Source organism: Desmodus rotundus, chromosome 9 (assembly GCF_022682495.2).
Source record: "Desmodus rotundus isolate HL8 chromosome 9, HLdesRot8A.1, whole genome shotgun sequence".
Classification (NCBI taxonomy): Eukaryota; Metazoa; Chordata; class Mammalia; order Chiroptera; family Phyllostomidae; genus Desmodus; species Desmodus rotundus.
Genome location: NC_071395.1, coordinates 86569194 through 86588473, shown reverse-complemented (window position 1 = coordinate 86588473; position 19280 = coordinate 86569194). Strand labels below are relative to the sequence as shown.

Sequence of the window (19280 nt, the reverse complement as noted above, 5' to 3'; positions counted from 1 at the left end):
AATATGCAACTAATGGGGCCAAATCAGCAAATGATTAACTTTAGAGGAAATATCTTAATCTTCTGTAACTTTCAAATGGGGACTCACGCATGTACATCGCTCTTACCTTGTCTGAGGGCAGCACATTTAGAGCTGCACTATGGGGAGCAGCAGATACATAGTCACTGCTGTTAAACATCGTCACCATTATGTTCTGGTTTGTGAAAAAGCTAATGAGATCACTGATATCTGAGTCTGGTATTAGGAAATAAGCAAATAATAAAGAATCAGTCCAAATGAGAAACATATACAGGCTTTTAATAACTATGGAAAGGCTCCCTCTCCTTTAAAAAGTATTTTATCTTCATAATTGAAGACACGACTAAGAACGCAAGCTCTGTAGCCAGTCAGCCTGGATTCAAATCCAATCAATACGTACACGGGCCGTAGAACAGAACCTGAGAGAGTAACTGTGAAAATTTTAGCTGCTGCTGCTGCTACAACTATTACTCACATTGAAATTCTATCTGTCATACCTGAAATTTGGTTACATAGTGACAATAAAAATCTAGCTGGCAATTTTATGTAACAAGATAACCAGCAGGCTCAGAGAGGTAGAAGTTGCAGTATGAAGTTAGGTAACATCACTCCTTAGAGGGTTTTTGTGTGCTCTGAACAGACAAGTTTTAAAAATGTTGACTGCCTTAAAATATTAAAACACATAATCATCAAGTCTCCATCTTTAATCTTTAAATTGCCTGGAGCCAAGGAAAAAACTCTGAATCCTGTCTAAGGTTTACATTCATACCAGCATGCCTGATGAATGGAAAATATTTCATTGTCACAAAAGCCAGGACTCAAGGAAGGACAAATGTGGCTTTGAGAAAAACTGAAACCAACTGAAGGAAAACACCATCAGTGACTAAGTAAAATAGTATGGTGGGCGGATCAGGCTCAGCACCAAACCTGAGAGTCAGAACTGTGATCCTGGTGACACTGCATTTATTCCTGACCTTGTGTCTTCATTGATCACTCACCCCAGCCGGCCTGAGTGGCTCTGTACTCCTGAGAAGAGAGCTATATTATAACTAAGGGAACTGTATCACTTCTGATACAACAAGCCTTGCAAGGAGCGTAAGATACCAACCAATGTATACACAGAAGCCAATGATGCCTTAAGAAAACATGGCTTTATCTAGGGCCAACAATAAGGCCGAAAATAATGTGGGATCCATATGTAAGCAACTCCTGAAATACTAAAATATAACTGAAGGGACAGAACTGAAGATACTGGAACTTTTGTGGATCAGTTCAGAGTGAACTCAAAGAATGATTTGAGGTACATGTACAATTCCCCAAATACACAAAAAATGTCACAATATCAGAGTATAAGGCTCCATGCAGTACTATATTTTAGTAACATGAAATGTATATTAAAACCCCAAACAAGAATTATATAATAAAAGAAAAAAATTACAAAACATAACATTTTCTATCAAAAGTAGTTTTCTATTACTAAATGCATTTTTCCTCCAAAAGAATGAAAGTTTTACAATAAACTGAGAGCCGTATTTTAAGAGTAATTTATAATCATCTTCAACTACGATTATTTTAACACAAGGTACTCTTCAGTTAACAATGAATCAAAAGGAAAGATGCTAAAATAAAAGTGAAGACGTTAAACCCCAAAGAGTTCAGGAGTATAGAAAGGATTTTATGAAATACAACTTTTAACATATTTCAGCAAGATAGGCAAATGAAGAGGCTACTGTTTTGCTGTAAGTCTGCCAGTTGGCTAATCTTGACTTATAATAAAAGAACCCTTGTTCTTCCAGCACCCTGGGACTACTGCACAAACTATCTCTGCAGAGGGAAGATGCTGAAGGGACAACTGATCGTGTATGAATAAAAGTCTGCATTAGGTTTTATTATTTTGACAAGAATCCTATGCCAGTTTTGTTGTTGTTGTTGTTCTGCTTGTTGCTCAGGCCATGTGTTTTTAAATTATTTTTCATATTTGACAATGATGTAATAAGAATAATCAATAGCAAACCCAGAACAGCCTAATATATTTGATGATAAATATTTACACCTAAGGCACTTATTGTTAATTCTGATTTTCCAGATAGCCCTTGAAAATTTTGGTTACACTGCATAAATATGACATGCAGTAACTCTAAAGTGAGTGTTTCCAACTTTCGAAATTTATTTTGCTCATCATAAACTTTGAGTGAAACATGCTATTCTAGCATGTTTCAGAATAAATGCTACTATTAAAAAAGGAAACTATGATTATAAGCAATATAAATTAGAATATTTTTTTAAAACTGTCATCCATACTTTAAGCAAAATTTCATTTCTGTGATATATTGCTCGGCCTTAATAAAGACTTTTATTAAATTTAGATTTGTGGAGACACAACATGCCTTTAACTTACAAACATTCCTAAAATCCGTATCTTGGCCCCATCTTTCCCCCTCACCCCTACACCCCAACCAACACACATTCACAGACCTTCACACAGTCTCACCAGTAGAATTTTGAAGAAGCAGACTGGTTTTATATTTGTGAGGTTTATCTCCAGGTTTTAGGAAATATAAGTCTGGAACAAGTTTGATAGGAACCACAGCATTTTTAAAAGAGTGATGCACCAAAAACATAAAAATCTGAACTGCAAAAAAAGTTAAGAGCAGAAGCAACCTGAAAGGAGAAAAGATAATATAGCTCAAGGCACATTAATATGTAAATCTGCTTTTAAAATCTTCCTTTACATGACCGTTACAAGGCACTTATTTAAAAAAAAATTAAAGTCAGGGAAAAACTTATAAAAAATAGCTCTGGCAAGTAGAATTTCTACTCTCCAAAACGATCTCATGACAATATTCAACAGAAATTCAATATTTAATGACAAAATTAAAAGTTATAAAAGCATATTTTAGATCAGAGTTACCCTGAAATTTTTACAGGGTATATAAATACGCAGTTACAGCTTTTAAAGAACCAGACATTATGTCAAATTTTCATCTCTATTCTCTTACGGAAATATTTCTTGCCCTCTTTCTATTCTAGTTACTCTCTTTATATTTTAGAAAATGTGTGATACAAAAATATTTCAGATACAAGAAAATAAAAATACAGTGAAACTTTGAATGATCGATGTCTTTGAAATTTCATCCTAACTGCAAAACAAGATACGCTGGAGTCAGTTACAAGAATCATCACCTGCAGCTGACGCACTACATAACTCCACTACCCATTCAAATGCCCTTCTGTCTGGAAGGCAGTCATCTCCCCATCCCATTGGGTAAAATATCTCCTCCACACTACATGTGATGTGTGTCCCAAGTGGGTGGAGAGAGCTTTGATTATCATGCTTAAATATTTCATCACTCTCAGAAACCCTATAATTTTTTAAAAAATCTTTCTTAAATTGTTGTAAATATACCTAAACCAGCATTTCCAAAAGCATATTGCATGAAACTCCAGTTCCATAGTAATAGGTGTTTTAAGATAAAAAAATTCATGATTAAAAAATGCTTGAATGATATGATTTGGATTTGGGGCTGGTGAGTCTCTAGGGAAGTGCTGGGGGTTCAGAGGAAAGAGCAGGGCAGTGTCCTCTCAGTATGCAGGGCCTCACTGCTGTCCAGAGGAGGGGCTGAGTCTCTCTCCTCATCAATTTTCTTTGGGATATTTGTGGTTCTACAGAGTGAATTTTTGAGAGCACTAGTGATGGTGAAATGTGAGTCTGCAGGCAAAAAGATTTCAGGTAGGACCAATGGGGTAGGGTTCCCAAGAACAGTCATAATGTATCTGCTGCTTTGGGAGGGGGTATCATACCAGAAAGAAAAAGGAAGTATGTGGGGACGTTTACTTTTTCTATCCTATTTTAATGACAATAGAAAGATGTATTGTAGCTCTGGGTTTCAAGTGTCCTGTGTTTGTAACAATCTTTTTTTGCTTTAACATTATTTTTCCTAAAGACACTGATTTTCCTGCATCTTTCAAAACAAAACACAACACAACACACAAAAAAGACAAATTTGGAAACTGCAGGTTAAATACAGTTGAAGTAATTTCTTTACCATAGAACCTCTCCTGTGTTTTATTATGCTAATGAACAACTCTTTAAGAAAGGAAATATAAAATATCTCCTAAATGTATACATGGTCAAATGCATATTTGACCACAGAACAACTTTTTGCTATGAACTGAATGTGTCACCCCTTCCCCAAATTCATTCATTGAGGCCCTAACCTCTAATGTGATAGTATTTGGAAATGAGGCCTTTGGGAAATAATCAGGGTGAGATGAGGTCGTGAAGGTGGGGACCTCATGAAGAGACACCAGAGGGCTTGCTCTGTCTCCGTCTCTCTTCCTGCAGGTGTGCAGAATTCACGTGGGCTCCACAGCAAGATGGTGGTCTGTGTGCAAGCCGGGAAGAGAGATCCTCACCAGACATGGACCATGCTGGTACCCTAATCTGACTCCCAGCCTCTAGAATTCTGATGATAAATTTCTGTTGTTCAAGCCACTCGGTCTATATTATTTTATTATGGCAGCTCAAGCTAAGTAAGATAATTCTACTGTTTTTCAGGAAATATGAGAGTAGTAGTCAAATAAACTGAAACATGTATTTTCTTTCAGTAATGCTGACAGAGGAATATATCATATTTATTTGATCCTGAATAAATTTGGACAAAAAAGTGAATTCAGCATATTCAAACATATAACAAAACTCTGATTCTCGATTAAGTTTTATTTCTACTGCTATTTTGAATCTAACAAGATAGGTGTATGGTATATGAAAGTACTTAATACCATTTCCAAATAATTCAATGTCTGGCACCCCAGCACCGTACAGGAATCTAACAGAGAACGGGAAAGCTAAGTGAAAAGGATGTGATTTAGATCCCAGTTCTACCAGCTACAGAGCATCCTTCATATTTCAGCTTCTTCAACTAATGAATGGCAATAAAACTTATTCATCCTGCTGCTTACTAATAAATACTTGTAACAGATGCAAAATAATTATGAAAAATATGAAAACAGGATAAAATTTAAAAACGGTGACAGTGATTCAAATATTTTACACAATTAGAGAATATTATGTCACTCCCTCATTTTATAAATAAGACAAAAAATGCTCGTTTAAAAAAAGGGTAAGGCTCTAACAGTGTTTCATTAAATTACTAGTGTATTTTCTCCTCTGACATATGAAGTTACAGTTTTAATCTTTCAAAACTACAGAGATTATTTACATATGTATACATTTTAAAAATGAAAATGGTAAACCCATTCGTATCCTTACAAAAACAACGTATCAGGTAAAAGTGATATACTCACACTGATCTCACTGATTTGCTCTCACGTCTCAAGGTAAGGAAGTGAAACTTTGCTATTGTATACACCTGCTGTTTCCAAAGGCTCATGGTGCTCACTAGAGAAGCCTTGGTTTCAGAAAGAATGAGCAAGCTCTGCTCCATTGCATCGAAAGATTTTGAATCCACTTCTTCCTCAAGTGGCTGCTGAGTAAATACACTATAATCTATTGGCCAAGACAAAATAAAAAGGTAGAAAATTATGATATACTCCTTAAAAAGATGAAAATCTTTCTGAAGCACATGGGGGATCAATGGTGATGGAAGATTTGACCTGGGGTAGTGAACACACAATACAGATGATGTATTAGAGAATTATATACCTGAAACCCATATAATTTTATTAAGCAATGTCACCCCAATAAATTCAATATAAAAAATAAGTAAATAAATAAAGAAGCACAGATATGGCAGTGATGTAGGTCAACTGGAACCCTCATATACTTTGCAATACTTTTAAAACTGAACAGAGGCACAGCTTACAACCCAGGAAATGCTATTAGGTATAAACCCAACTGAAATATGTATGTATGTTCACCAAAACACATGCAGAAGAATATCCTCGAGTAGCACCACATCTAGAATAGCCATAAAGTGGGAAGAACTCAAAAGGCTATCAACAGGTGATGAATAAATAAGTTGCAAAATATTCCTGTAATAATTTAGTATTCAACAATGAAAGTAAACAAACTACTGTTCAAGCACAGTAGTATGAATCTTAAAAACATAACATTAAGTAAAAGAAGTCAAACACAGCCCTGTCTGGTGTGGCTCAGTGGATTGAGCACCGGCCTGAGAATGAAAGGGTCACCAGTTCGATTCCCAGTTAAGACACATGCCTGGGTTGCAGGCCAGGTCCCCAGTAGGGGGCATGCAAGAGGCAACCACATATTGGTGTTTCTCTCCCTTCCTTTTTCTCTCCTTTCCTCTCTCTAAAAATAAATAAATAAAATATTAAGAATAAAAAAAGAAGTCAAACACAAAAGAGATATGCTATGAGTGATTCCATTAGGCCAAAAACAGACAAAACTAATCAAGGAGGAACAGAAATCACAATGTTATTTTTATAACAGTGATTTAACTTCAGATAAAAAAATAATTAAGATGGAAACTCTCATCTTAAAGTATGAGAGCCACAAAGACTTTTTAGACTTATGCTAAATTTTAAAAATTAGTAAATATTAAAATTTTTAAGAATGAAATGAAATAATGCATAAAATAATATTTACGCACAACCTGGCTATTCTAGCATCCTACCAAATCAACAATTTAGATGAATGACTTAGTAAGATGAACAGTCTAATCCCTCTCTTCCCTGATTCAGTGAACTAATCAAATTAAAAACAGGTGCTCAATACTGTATATCACAATCATGGTGTTCAGTAAGCACCAATTCACCTTCCATGAATTTGATATATACTAACACTTAAAAGTAAAACACTTAAAATCGGCCAAACTAAAGGCAAGCTGATGTTAGAAGTAAATTTATTTTTTATGGTGGACTTACAGGTACTATGGGAAAAAAACCAGTAATACCTAAACAGAGCACACCCTTCTTAGCTTCATTTCCACTACTCAAACACTTCTAAAAACTACTTCATATACCTCAAAATACTTATGTACAAGCATCTTCTCCATCTAACTCTCTCCCATTATCCGAATTACTACAAACATATTCACTGATACTGCATTCTACATCCTGACTTCTAACCTCCTTTATTGCGTCTATCCCCATACCTTTATCTCCACTCAATTTCATCAAACTGGGTATACACTCAAATTTAAGATCTTGTTATCTCTCCAACTGCATAAGATCCAAAATTTTTATGTGAAATTTCCCTCTGAATATGATCTGATATTATGTCCTCATAAACTTGACTTCTCTGTCTCCATGTTTGAGGGAAGCATCCGTTTCCTTTTCTCCCCTGACCTTCCACTGCACCATCCTGCCGCTTCGATCATCACAAGTCTCAAGTCACAATCTCACCTTAAACTACACAGATTCAGCTTTGATCTTTACCGCACTGAAATGGCTCTTGTCAAGGTTACCACTGGCTTCCACACAACCACAACCCTCAGTGTCTTCTATTTTACCAAAAACATCTCTTATGTTCTCATCTTACTCTTCACAGCAGTCAACACATAATTGCCCACTTCCTCTTTCCTAAAATGCCATTTTGTCTTGCTTTTAACATCTTTTTCGGCTCCTTCTCAGTTAGCCCGTTTTGGCCCTTCATTGCTCAACCTCAGCGCTTGCCCCTCCACTCGTATCTATGCTCTCTACCTAAGTGATGCCAGGCAATCCCACGGCACCACTTATATATGAGTAACTCCAAAACTTTTATTTTTCACTTAGCTCCAGATATGTTAACCCAACTGCCCACTGCACATCTCCACTTGTATGTCTAATAAGCATCTCAAACAATCGAGCCAAAATTCATGCCTAAATTCCCTCTTTCCACAAACCTGCTCCTTCCCATTCTTAGGAAATGGCAATTCCATTCCCAGTTCTCAAGCCAAAAGCTACAAATTATTTTTGATTCTTCCCTTTCCCCAACTCCTAACACTTAATCCATCAGCAGTCATCACCAGTATCACTACTATTAACCCAAATCTGTTCATGTTGCTCTATTTTCACTACCATCCTAGTTGAAGCGAAGTTTTCTAACTGGTCTTCCTGCCTCCACACTTCCTTTACAATCCACTCATCGTTCGACAACCATCATTTACTCCTTTGCTTTAAAGTTCTCTGATAGCTTCACATTGCACAAAGAAAACAACCTAAACTCTCTTCCAGATGTTCAAGGATGATCTGGACCCCTGCGTACCCCTCTGACCTTCTTGGCTCACTAAACTCCTTCCCTGGTGTCCTTTGCAGTCATCAAAGACATTCAACTCATTCCTCAATTATCACCTTTGCAGTAGCAGTTCCCTTTAGCTGGAAAGCTCTGCAATAAACTCTTCACCTGGATTTTTCTTGCCTTCCAGGTCTCAGTTTAAGTTTCATCTCAGCAGAGTTCTCCTTGAAGACACAATCTAAGCTATTTGCCTCCCAAGACCACCCTATTATTTCCTTCATAATTCCTATCACTATTAGTAAATACCTCAGTTACTGATTTACCTGTTGATTTCAGCCCTTTCTTCCCTAAAACATAAATTTCACATGTTTATGTAACTACTTGTCTTACTTGCCTTCTGTCTGCTGTACTGCCTAAAATGCTCTGTTACTTTTGTTTTTACCTGCTTGGTCAATTTCTGCTTCAACTTCCAGCTTTAAGAATACATCTTCCAGAGTTGTCATGGAAACACCGTAAGAAATAACACCCAAACTCGAATGTGTGTCTAGAGCAGAAAATAACCCTAGAAGAGAGTATGACAGAATGTTGTGTAGTTAGCACACTATCATGAATTATTCTAAAAATGTCCTTTAAAAATAGGATATGTCTAAATTCACTCCACCGGCACAGTGTTTCTCAAACTTTTTGGTCTTGGGGCCCTTTTAACATTTTTTAATTGGTAAGAACTCCAAGGAATGTTTGTTTATAGAAATATATGTTAGATATTTATCATATTATAAATTAAAGGAAATACTTTACAGACAGCATGACAGGCAGGGTATATTAAGTTGGCATAGGTGCTTCAATCCAGTTAATGGTTTTGTTTTAATTCTTGAAAGGAACCAATTAACACAAAAAATTTCTATCTGATTATGAGATAAAATGCTATGGAAATTCTGCACATATGTGCACTTTAATAATATCCTTTTAGTTCTTAAGAGATCCCTAAACGGATACAGGAGCCTGAGTCTGAGTTCCTTCTTCATTATAAAGTGGAAAACTAGGGCCACAATTAAAATAATTCAGTGGTTTACCATACAATCACGGATTTTATCTGAAACCAAGAAAATGGAAAAGAACTTGAGGACACAGACAGTTATATGTGTGTATGTATATATGTGCATGTGTATATACACATATGTTTGTGTAAATATACGCACATGTATACATACAAGTAAATGGAGCAATTTCTTTCCTGACAACAAAGCAAACACAATTATTTACTTAAGTTAACATACTAGTTACAGTTTCCTGCATGCTGTTTTTGAAAAAAGAAACATGTTGGCTAGTAGGATTTCTGATTTGCTAAAGCAAAATAAAGCAGAAACGAATTAACTCTGGCCACCTGGGAGCATGTAAATATTACATAGAAGAGTAAACAAGGTAAAGCAAGAATACCTATTCCCAATGCAAGATTCTGGTTTAACAACCAAGAAACTGAAAGTAATACCTGAAAATTTGTCCATGTCCTTTAAAGGCAAGCTATACACAAGTTGTTGGTCATTCTGCTGCAATAAAGTAGCTCCAGGTATATGTTGTTTAACAAGAGAGGAGAGAGATTCTGTGGCACAGTACCTGTCTATGTACATGCTAGAAAAAAACCGAAAACCATAGTTTTTTATGATTATTCAGTGAGTAACCAAAAGTAAACTCTGAATTCTTTAAATTAAAGTGAGTGCCATAAAAATGGGCCAAAGCACATTATGGCGAGCCCTAAATATAATAACAATAGAGCAGTAATATAATACAGAGTAGAGCTAATAAAGAATGAATAGATACCTCAGGCGGTAGCCAATCCCCCATTTACTTTTGAGGAACAGTGAGGAACCAACACATTTCAACATTCCTTGTGATATGACAGCTTTCCTATCTGCAAGCAGAGATTTGCATTTCAGTTTTTAAGTTAGTAACAGCATTAATAATTGGCATTCATATTTTATGGATTACCACATGAGAACCAATGGATTAGCTGATTACATTATCGCATGCTTATGGGGAAGATACTAGATTAGCATCACCTGTTTTTTAGATGAGTCCGCTGAGGCAATGAGAAAATACACAATTTGCACATGTTTCACACATTAAATGACAAAGCTATGAACGGTACCCAGGCTGTCTAACTCTAGAGTCTACTTTCCTAAAACTACTCCAAATATCTGTCTCTTCCTAAGACTTACTAATGCAAGCACTTTCACGATTTCCTTTGTAACGAGGTAAAAACTATAATAAAAAGGCAACAAAAATAAAATACTAGTTTTTTTTAAACAAAGATACTACTGAAAAAAATGAACGGCATGCCAAATTTTTATGACTATATTATAAACAGAAAGATGTTGCTCTAGAATTTCAAACTCCTGGATCTTGTCACAGTTATTCAAATCATGTGTTGGATTTTTTTTTTGTTATACATGTGTTTGTGTTGAGAATTGTGCAGAAAACAGTTAACACTGCAGACCTGAGACTATTATTATTAGAAAGGCCTGCTTACAGTGTTGGTTCTTAACTGGTGTCTGGAAACCTGGATTTTAGGAGTGTTCCCACCATCCCCAAAACAGGTAAGGGTGGCTCACTGTACATAAACTTTACAAGCAATGTAGAGTATACTTAACACCTGCTTTTGTTCTGGGAGTCTGTAATTCAGGTATACACTAGGCAGTGGGCGCCTACACAACCATGGCCAGTGAAAACTTAGGCCTTGAGTCTTAATGAGCTTCCCTAATAGACATTTCCCACATGTTCTCAACAATGCATTGCTGGACAAATTCAGCTTGTCCTATGTGACTCTGCTAGGAGAGGGTTCGTGGAAGTTTGTGTCTAGTTTCCTCCAGACTTTGTCCTGCGTGCCTGTTCAAGGTGCTGGCTTTGCTGTGCACCTTTCGGTTTCACTGTAATTAACTCATATGCATGAGTACGACTGTGCTGACTCTTATGAGTTCTCCTAGCAAATGATTAAACTTTGAGTAGTCTGAGAGTCTCCCCAACACAAATATACGTAATTTAAAAAAAATTTTAAAACCTTTTTTTGTTAAAAGCATCAGCTTCTTCATTCCTCAAAAGTTGGCATCTCTATGTCCAATCTCCCATTTGGCCCCATGACCTTATCCTTCAAAGGTAAAGTAAAAATCTCACCAGCAAGAATGTCAGCTTCATCCATGAAATGAGTACTAAACACTGTAACTCGATTGGATTTTCGGTATTTTAGAAGATTCCAAACAATATGGCGAGAACAGGGGTCCATTCCAGCTGTTGGTTCATCTAGCAATAGTATCTGCGTGAAACAGGGTAGAGAGGGCAGGGAATCCTCATGAAAACTAAAATATATAAAATTTATGTGGACTGAAAAGTTTCCCCATTTTAATTATTTCCAATTGGAAATCTATTAGATCTAAGTTTTTCACTCATATGAGCATAGATTTTAAAAATTATCAGTTTGGCATATTAATGTTTTACTTGGTTTAATTATAAAAGACTAATATCTATAATATATATAAATATACTAACAGAAAAATAAAAACATTAAGTATACTGCTTTTATCTGAACAATTAAATTCTGTAAATATATCAACTGCTTATTAGAGAAGTATGTCCTGTATTAGTTCAAGGGAAGCAATTTATTTTATGCATATTTTAAATTTCGAAACATCGTGGTGAGGGTTGGGAGAGAGATAAAGTAACATAAAGCCAGAGCCCAGAGTCACCCCAGACTGCAGCAGCAAGGGCAAAAGTAAAGGGATGGCAGGGACCAACAGCTCTCCTGGCTGCAGGCTTGTACACAGCTTTCCAGCACCTTGCAAAGGCAGTGTATCAACCAGTGCTGTTTCCACAGCACAGAGAACAGCACAAAAGAGACAGGTACAAAATTAAATCAGAAGGACAGTGAAAAACTAAACTATTCCTCTGATTTTGTTCCATTTGAAAACTTTTATTATGAACTATTATAGATACATGGAAAATTGTACAGAATAGTAGAACAGGACTGTTATAGCCACCACTGAAATTAACAAATGTTATTTTTGGCCATATTTTCCTCAGATCTTTTTTTAAAGAAACAAAACATTGTAGATACAACTAAAGGCCGTCCTTTCCATTCCTCTTCCTAAAGGTGGACATTATCATGAAGATGTCTTGTATCTTTCTGACTACAGTTTTAAAACTTTATTACTATAATTACATTTCAAATAACATATAGCATTTTATGTATGTTTAACTTTTGTAATGTGTGTGTATATATCTTCCTACAACCTACCTTGTTTTATTTAACAATTTAAAATTATCTCATCCGTGACAATAATATTTGTTTACCTTTGGATTCCCAAGAACAGCAATTCCTAAAGACAGTTTTCTTTTTTGACCACCACTTAACTTTTTAGCTTGATTGTCTTTGATAGCCTGCATGTCTAAATCCAGTAAAACCTTCTGCACCTGTAAAAGGAAAGCATGAACAATGTTATTTTTTAAGCCACACCATTTACGTAATTAACAATATTAGTTTTTGTGTTCCAAGTTTAATATCAACTTTTAAAATGTGATTTTAGTATAGAATTTAATTTTGACAATATTCATATATAATTTTGAAATAACAGCTAAAAAGATTCCTGCTGGAAAGGTCTGTTTGACTGTTGTGTGAGTTCCTGGGCAGTGGGGAAGAGAATCAGTGCGAAGGCTGTGTGTGCGTGTGTGTGTGTGTGTGAGAACTAAGACGAGGGTGATGTGAAAGAAATGCCTATATTCTAGTAGCCTCTCAATAAAACAATGACAATTTTATGTGTGCAAAAACTTTTACTTAAAATTCTAATCTTTCTAATGATTTTGTTCACTGATTCAGAACAGGTTATAAAAAGATTATGCAAGTTACTATAAAAGACTATTGATTTACATGAAATAAAAGCAAAGGTTTCCATATGAATAACATACTTCTTGTATTATATTATTAGCTGGTATTCCTTTGATTGAAGCCAAAATGGATAAGTTTTCTTCTACTGTCAAAACATCAAAGTGGATATCTAACTGTGGACAAATGCCAATCATTTTTCTTGCTTCAAACATTTCATCTATTTCTGAGACGCTGTGTCCATATATCGATGCAAACCCTGAAACCCAAATATATCTTTAAATTCATATTAAATATACTAAGTACTAAAAAGCATACATGCTTTGATATATACTAATAATCTCCAATTACTTATATGTAGTAGACACATAAGGTAAGAGTTAATTAATATAAATTTGGAAAATAAAATGCACCCTCATTTTCACACTGTTGTTGGTTTACTCCCACTTATATTCCAGTCTCATTTTCCCTCATTCTCAGGACACAATACACAGTAGAATGAGCAAGAATCAGAAATTTAACTGGTACATTATTTACACTTTCATTCTAGTAACAATTTTCCTTCATTCCCAGGCATTACACAATAGTAGAGAGAACAAAGAGATATAAATATCCCCCTAATAACTAACAGAGTGATCTTGAGAAATCACTTAATCTGAATTCCAGCTTTTTCTTATATGAACTTAATACAAATACATCCCACTCAAGAATTGTTAAACTAATGTGATAATGTATGTAGGATCATAACAAAAATCATACATTCTTATATAAATATAAGATAATACTACCATGAGAGAGGGACACAATTATGGATAAACAACAAAATTTTAGTGAACTACATTTAAAAAGATGCAGATTTGATACATGGAAAATTGGCCCTTTCTTAAAGTAATATAGTGTATTGCCACTCTCTTTGCTGATTGTGTAAATATGGACCTGCCATGTTGAATTCTTACCTACAGGGCAATCACATACAATTACGTGTTTGAGGTATTGTTCTTAAAATTCTAATTTAGGAAATCGTACTGAAATGTAGTGTTCTTTCCTTTTGAGCTAGTATTGTATAATTAGAAATCTGTGTCTATTTTCTCAACCTGAAATGTCTATAAGTCTAATTTAATATCCAATTAATTACTGATTTATCCTTCCTTAAAAATGAAAAATCAACACACACACAAAATATCTGATAAAAATAGGTACAAAATTAGAACTTTTTTACTTTATTAAACATGACTGAATCACCTTTTACTTCCTACTGAAAAACAAGTGTGTAAACCCAAAGAAGATAAAATACCTGTACAGACACAGAAGTTGGTCCCAAATTATTGACCAAAATCAATCAGTGCATATTTCAAGGATAATTATGCTGTGACTGACAACTTAGTTAATAATACTAATAAAACAAGTCAGAGGTTTTATTTTTTACATGAGAAAACTCTCACCATCAGAAGGTGGGCATAGTCCACAAAGAATATTCATCAGTGTACTCTTTCCTGTCCCACTGTGGCCAAGTAATGCAGTAATCTGACCCTCATATATATCAAATGACAAATCTAGTTCAGGAAAAAAAAAGATTCAAATATAATTTTTATTTCTGATGAGCTATACAAGATAATTCATACTACTTGAGCAATCTTGAAATAAGTTAATAAATTTAAAGCCAGATTTAAAGTTACCAGCATACTTAAGTACATAATATTTAATATTATTGCATAATAATTCTTTCTTATAGTCAATAGTATGAACAGTAAGTAATAAAAATTAACTTTTTCTTTTATTACACTGATTTAGAGGGTGTACAAAATATTGGGGGCAGGTCTTTATACCTAGTCTTGGGAATTTCCAAGGGAATTAAAACTGATTAACAAACCAAAGTTTGTTCCCAAGGATATTTACAGGCATGTTGAATACAAGATACTGGCAAATACTGGCAAAAAACTAGACACTGACCAATAGCATGGGAACAGCTACGTTAATACCTGAATGGTTTAATATAAATAAAAAAGAATAGAACAAAAAAATGTCACTGGATGGATGAATCAATCATTGAAGGAAGACAGAAAACAGGGATCTGAAAACCCATTTTCAAATACAGGGGTGGGCAAAAGTAGTTATGTTGTGAGTACACAGAACAGTTTATTTTTGTGTTTTGTCTATCAATTACTGTATTTGTATTACAACTGTAAACTACTTTTGCCCGTCGCTGCAAATACAGCCTTTCATTTAATGAAGCTGATCTGGGATTTAGTATCTCTAGAGCTGCAGACCAGAAGCAAAAGTGAGTCCTCTCTCAAAGATTACATTATCCAGTGCATCAAATTATCTCCATAATTATTCACAATATGTAGCACTTAGTCAAAATTAACCAGGAAGGAGAAAGCAAGGTAAGACCAAAAACCAATAGAAATAGACTTACAGGTGATTTAAAAATCATATGGTATCATGTTCACAAGAGAATGCTGGCAAAGAACTAAAAACTATATAAAAGAACAAAGTGGAAAGATAAAAACTGTAAAAGATAAGTGAAAAAGATTTGAAAAGATAGTTTAGCAGATTATACCCAACTCTAGAGAAAATTAGTGAATTAGAAAAGTTAGGAGAAAATACCTAGACTACAGCGCAGAGAGACAGAAGTACCAAAAAACTCAGGAAAGAGAATACAAGACAAATGGGATAAAAATGAAAAGTCATAGCACGTAACAAAAAACAGAGGGAGAAGAAAGAGAAAACAGGACAGAAGTAATACTGAAAAAGAAATGGCTGCGGATTCTCTAAAACAGAGTAAAGACATCAGACACAGATTGAAGAAGAACCATACAGCCAAAGCAGAATAAATATAAAAAAATAAAATAAAACAAACAACACATTATTATAGTAAAACTGCTGAAAACCAAAAAGTAACAATGAACATCAATCAGGAACATTAGTTATTATATAAATGCAAATTAAATCACATTAACATATTATTGTACTCTGCCACAATAGCTGGAGTTAGAGGGGCTGACAATACCAAAGATGATGTACAAAGATGGTGAAGATGTACAGCAACTGGAGCTGTCTTACCTTCTGCTCAAAAAGGTACCAACTTTAGAAAAATGTTCAAAGTACTTATTAAAGTTAAACATATGCTCATGACCTAGAAATTCTACTCAAATATAGCCATCATTACTTAATAGCGGCCATACATTCTGAAATGCACTGTTAGGCAATGTCGTCATTTTGTGAACAACATAGAACGTACTAACTCAAAGAGCTACTCTCTCACACAACTGGCAGTGCAATAGGTTTGTTTTCACCAGTATCACCACAAAAACATGAGTAATGCCACAATGTTACAATGGCTACTGTGTCACTAGGTGATAGGAATTTTTCAGCTCCATTTATAATCTTATGGGACTACCTTCATCTACGTGGTCCATCATTGACCAAAACATCATTGCGTGGTGCATCACCGTATTAAGAAAAAAATAAACTTTTGTATGTTCATACAAAAGAAAACTAAACAGCAATGATAAAGACCAAAGTGCTGTGCCATAAAGTACAATGGATAAGTCTCTTAGACATAATACTGATTCCACTATTAGGAAATTCCAGTATAGACAAAAGTAATTCACAGGGATAGACCTCATAAGGAATAGTGGCTACATTGGGGGGAGGATGGTATTGACTGGAAAGGGGCACAAGCAAACCTTTAGTGTGCTAGAGATGTCCTCTATCTTTATCTGGGTAGTGGTTATATCGCCGCATGTATTTATAAAACATTCACCAAACTGTACATTTATGCTTTTTGTATTTTATTAAGTTATAATGTAAGAAAAAGAAAGTTAAAAAGTTAAAAATATTTTTAAAAGTTCAAAATATTCAACCAAAGAAAAAGCAGGGAAAGTAAAGAAAAACATAGAAAAAAGGAGACAAACAATAACAAATAAGATAAATGATTAAAACTCAAGTATAACAATAATCTCATTAAACGAAAATGTACTAAACATTCTAATTAGAAGAAAAAGATGTTCAGATCAGATTTTGAAACTACAATGACAACTATACAGTACTAAATAGACACCTTCAAAAACAGATTGAAAGAAAAAGGGTGAAAAAACATGTTATCATGAAATCACTGGACTAAAGGAAGCCCTAACTCTGGATACATGAATATACAAGTGTATGTCTCTAATTGCACAGTCTGAAAAATATGTCAAAGAAAACAACGGCAGCCTGACTGGTATGGCTCGGTGGGTCAGGCATCATCCCAAAACCAAAAGGTTGCCAGTTCAATTCCTGGTCAGGGCACAAGACTAGGTTGTGGGCCAGGCCCCCATTCCTGGTTGGGGGGCATGTAAGAGACAACCCATTGATGTTACTCTCACACATCAATGTTTCCCTCTTCCTCCCTCCCTTCTCTTCTCTCTAAAAATAAATTCTTTAAAAAAAAAGACATTTTTTTAAAAAAGCAATAGCAGAAGTACAAAAAATAGACAAATTCACAATCATAATTAAAGATTTTTATTTTTTATTTATCTCTCTCAATAAATGATAGAAGCACTCCCACAAAAAAAAAAATCAGTAACGTACAGAAGATTTCAAAAACACAACGAACCAACTTGACCAGTTATACAACACAACACAAAACTGCAGAATATGCCTTTTGTGCACGTGCTCACAAAACACGTACAAAAACTGACCATGTGTTGGGCCACCTAATCCCAATACATTTCAAAAGGCTAAAAATAAATAACAATGCTATATATTGTCTGACTACAGTGGAATTATGTGAGATAAACATAAACACCATATACTTAAAAATCAAAACATAAATAACCCATTCAAAAAAATTACAGTGAAATTTAGAAATATTTAAAACTGAATAATAATGAAAACAACCTGTCAAAACTTGTGCAATGCAGCTGAAGTCATGCTTAGATGAAAATTTACATATTCAAAATGCACCATTATAAAATGATCGATGTAGCTATCTGAAGAATGGGGGGGAACAGAATTAAATGTAAAGTCAAAGACAATAAAGCAATAAAAAAACTAGAAAATAGAAAACATATAATACAGAGGATCAACAAAGGCAAAAGTTGGTTCTTTAAAAAGATTTTTTTTTACTAATAAACTACAAAAGAAAGAAAGGAAAACGAAAGAAAGAAAGGCAGGAAGGCAGGCAGGAAGGAAGAAAACAAGCCCCAGGAATAAAATGGGCAGATTACTACAGATCCTACAGACCTTAGTAATACGAAAATTCTTTAAACAAGTTTTTGGCAATAAATTTGAAAATAGTAAAATGAAAGCTATCTAGAAAAATCAGTATATGTTGGGCCAATGGTTCTCAAGTAGGGGTTGGGGGATTTACATTCCCTTCACCTCTCACCCAATCCCCAAAATCATCTGGGAAGCCCTGAAGACACTTCTGGTTGTCACAACTGAGGAAGAGGGAGGCCACTGTGGGTACATAGTAGGTAGAGACCAGGGATGCTGCTTGTGCTTGTAAATTTAATTTTATGTGTTAATTTGGCTAGAGCTATGACACCAGCTGTTTGGTCAAACACTAAAGTACATGTTGCTGTGAAGGTATTTTATAGATGTGATTAACATTTACAGTCAGCTGACTTTCAGTAAAGAAGACTAGCCCTGGCTGGTGTAGCTCAGTGGATTGAGCATGGGCTTCGAACCAAAGGGTCATGGGTTCAATTCCCAGTCAGGGCACGTGCCTGGGTTGCGGGCCAGGTCCCCAGTGGGGGCTATATGAGAGGCAATCACACATTAATGTTTCTTTCCCTCTCTCCCTCTCTCTAAAAATAAATAAATAAAATCTTTCAAAAAAAAAAAAGACTACCCACAATAACACTGGTGAACCCCATCCAATCAGTTGGAGGACTGAAGAGCAAAAACAGGTTTCCTGGAGGAGAAATGTAACTTGATATTGTAGCATAGATTTCCTTTGAAATCTGTCTGAGTGTCTAGTCTGCCTGCCTGCCTGCCTGCCCTATGAATTTTGGACTCAAGACTGCAACTCCAACTACTGCCTGAGTTTCCAAGCTGCCAGCTTGCCCTACAGATTTTGAATTTGCCAGAAACCACAATCATATGAACCAATTCCTTAAAAATAATTTCCCTTTTTCCCTCCTGCCCTCTCCCATCCAGTTCACTTGCTCTCTGTATGTGTGTATATAACTATATATATTCTGTTGGTTCTAAAGAACCCAGACTGACAAATTGCTATACATCCTACAATTCACAGGACAGCCCCTC

At 35.1% G+C, this 19280-nt stretch overlaps 1 protein-coding gene across 2 annotated transcripts in view; it reads right to left on the bottom strand.

Annotated features, from left to right (window-relative positions):
- ABCA5 (ATP binding cassette subfamily A member 5) overlaps positions 1-19280 on the bottom strand; it is a 71133-nt gene that overhangs the window by 28808 nt on the left and 23045 nt on the right. For both annotated transcript variants that reach the window (XM_053910719.2, XM_024573107.4), the window contains exons 12-21: positions 14471-14581; positions 13112-13287; positions 12500-12619; positions 11327-11465; positions 9977-10067; positions 9648-9787; positions 8601-8720; positions 5326-5527; positions 2510-2679; positions 107-234 (exon numbers count right to left, since the gene is read on the bottom strand). In XM_053910719.2, coding sequence (XP_053766694.1) covers positions 107-234; positions 2510-2679; positions 5326-5527; positions 8601-8720; positions 9648-9787; positions 9977-10067; positions 11327-11465; positions 12500-12619; positions 13112-13287; positions 14471-14581 — 1397 coding nt within the window. The remainder of the gene's footprint in view (positions 1-106; positions 235-2509; positions 2680-5325; positions 5528-8600; positions 8721-9647; positions 9788-9976; positions 10068-11326; positions 11466-12499; positions 12620-13111; positions 13288-14470; positions 14582-19280) is intronic.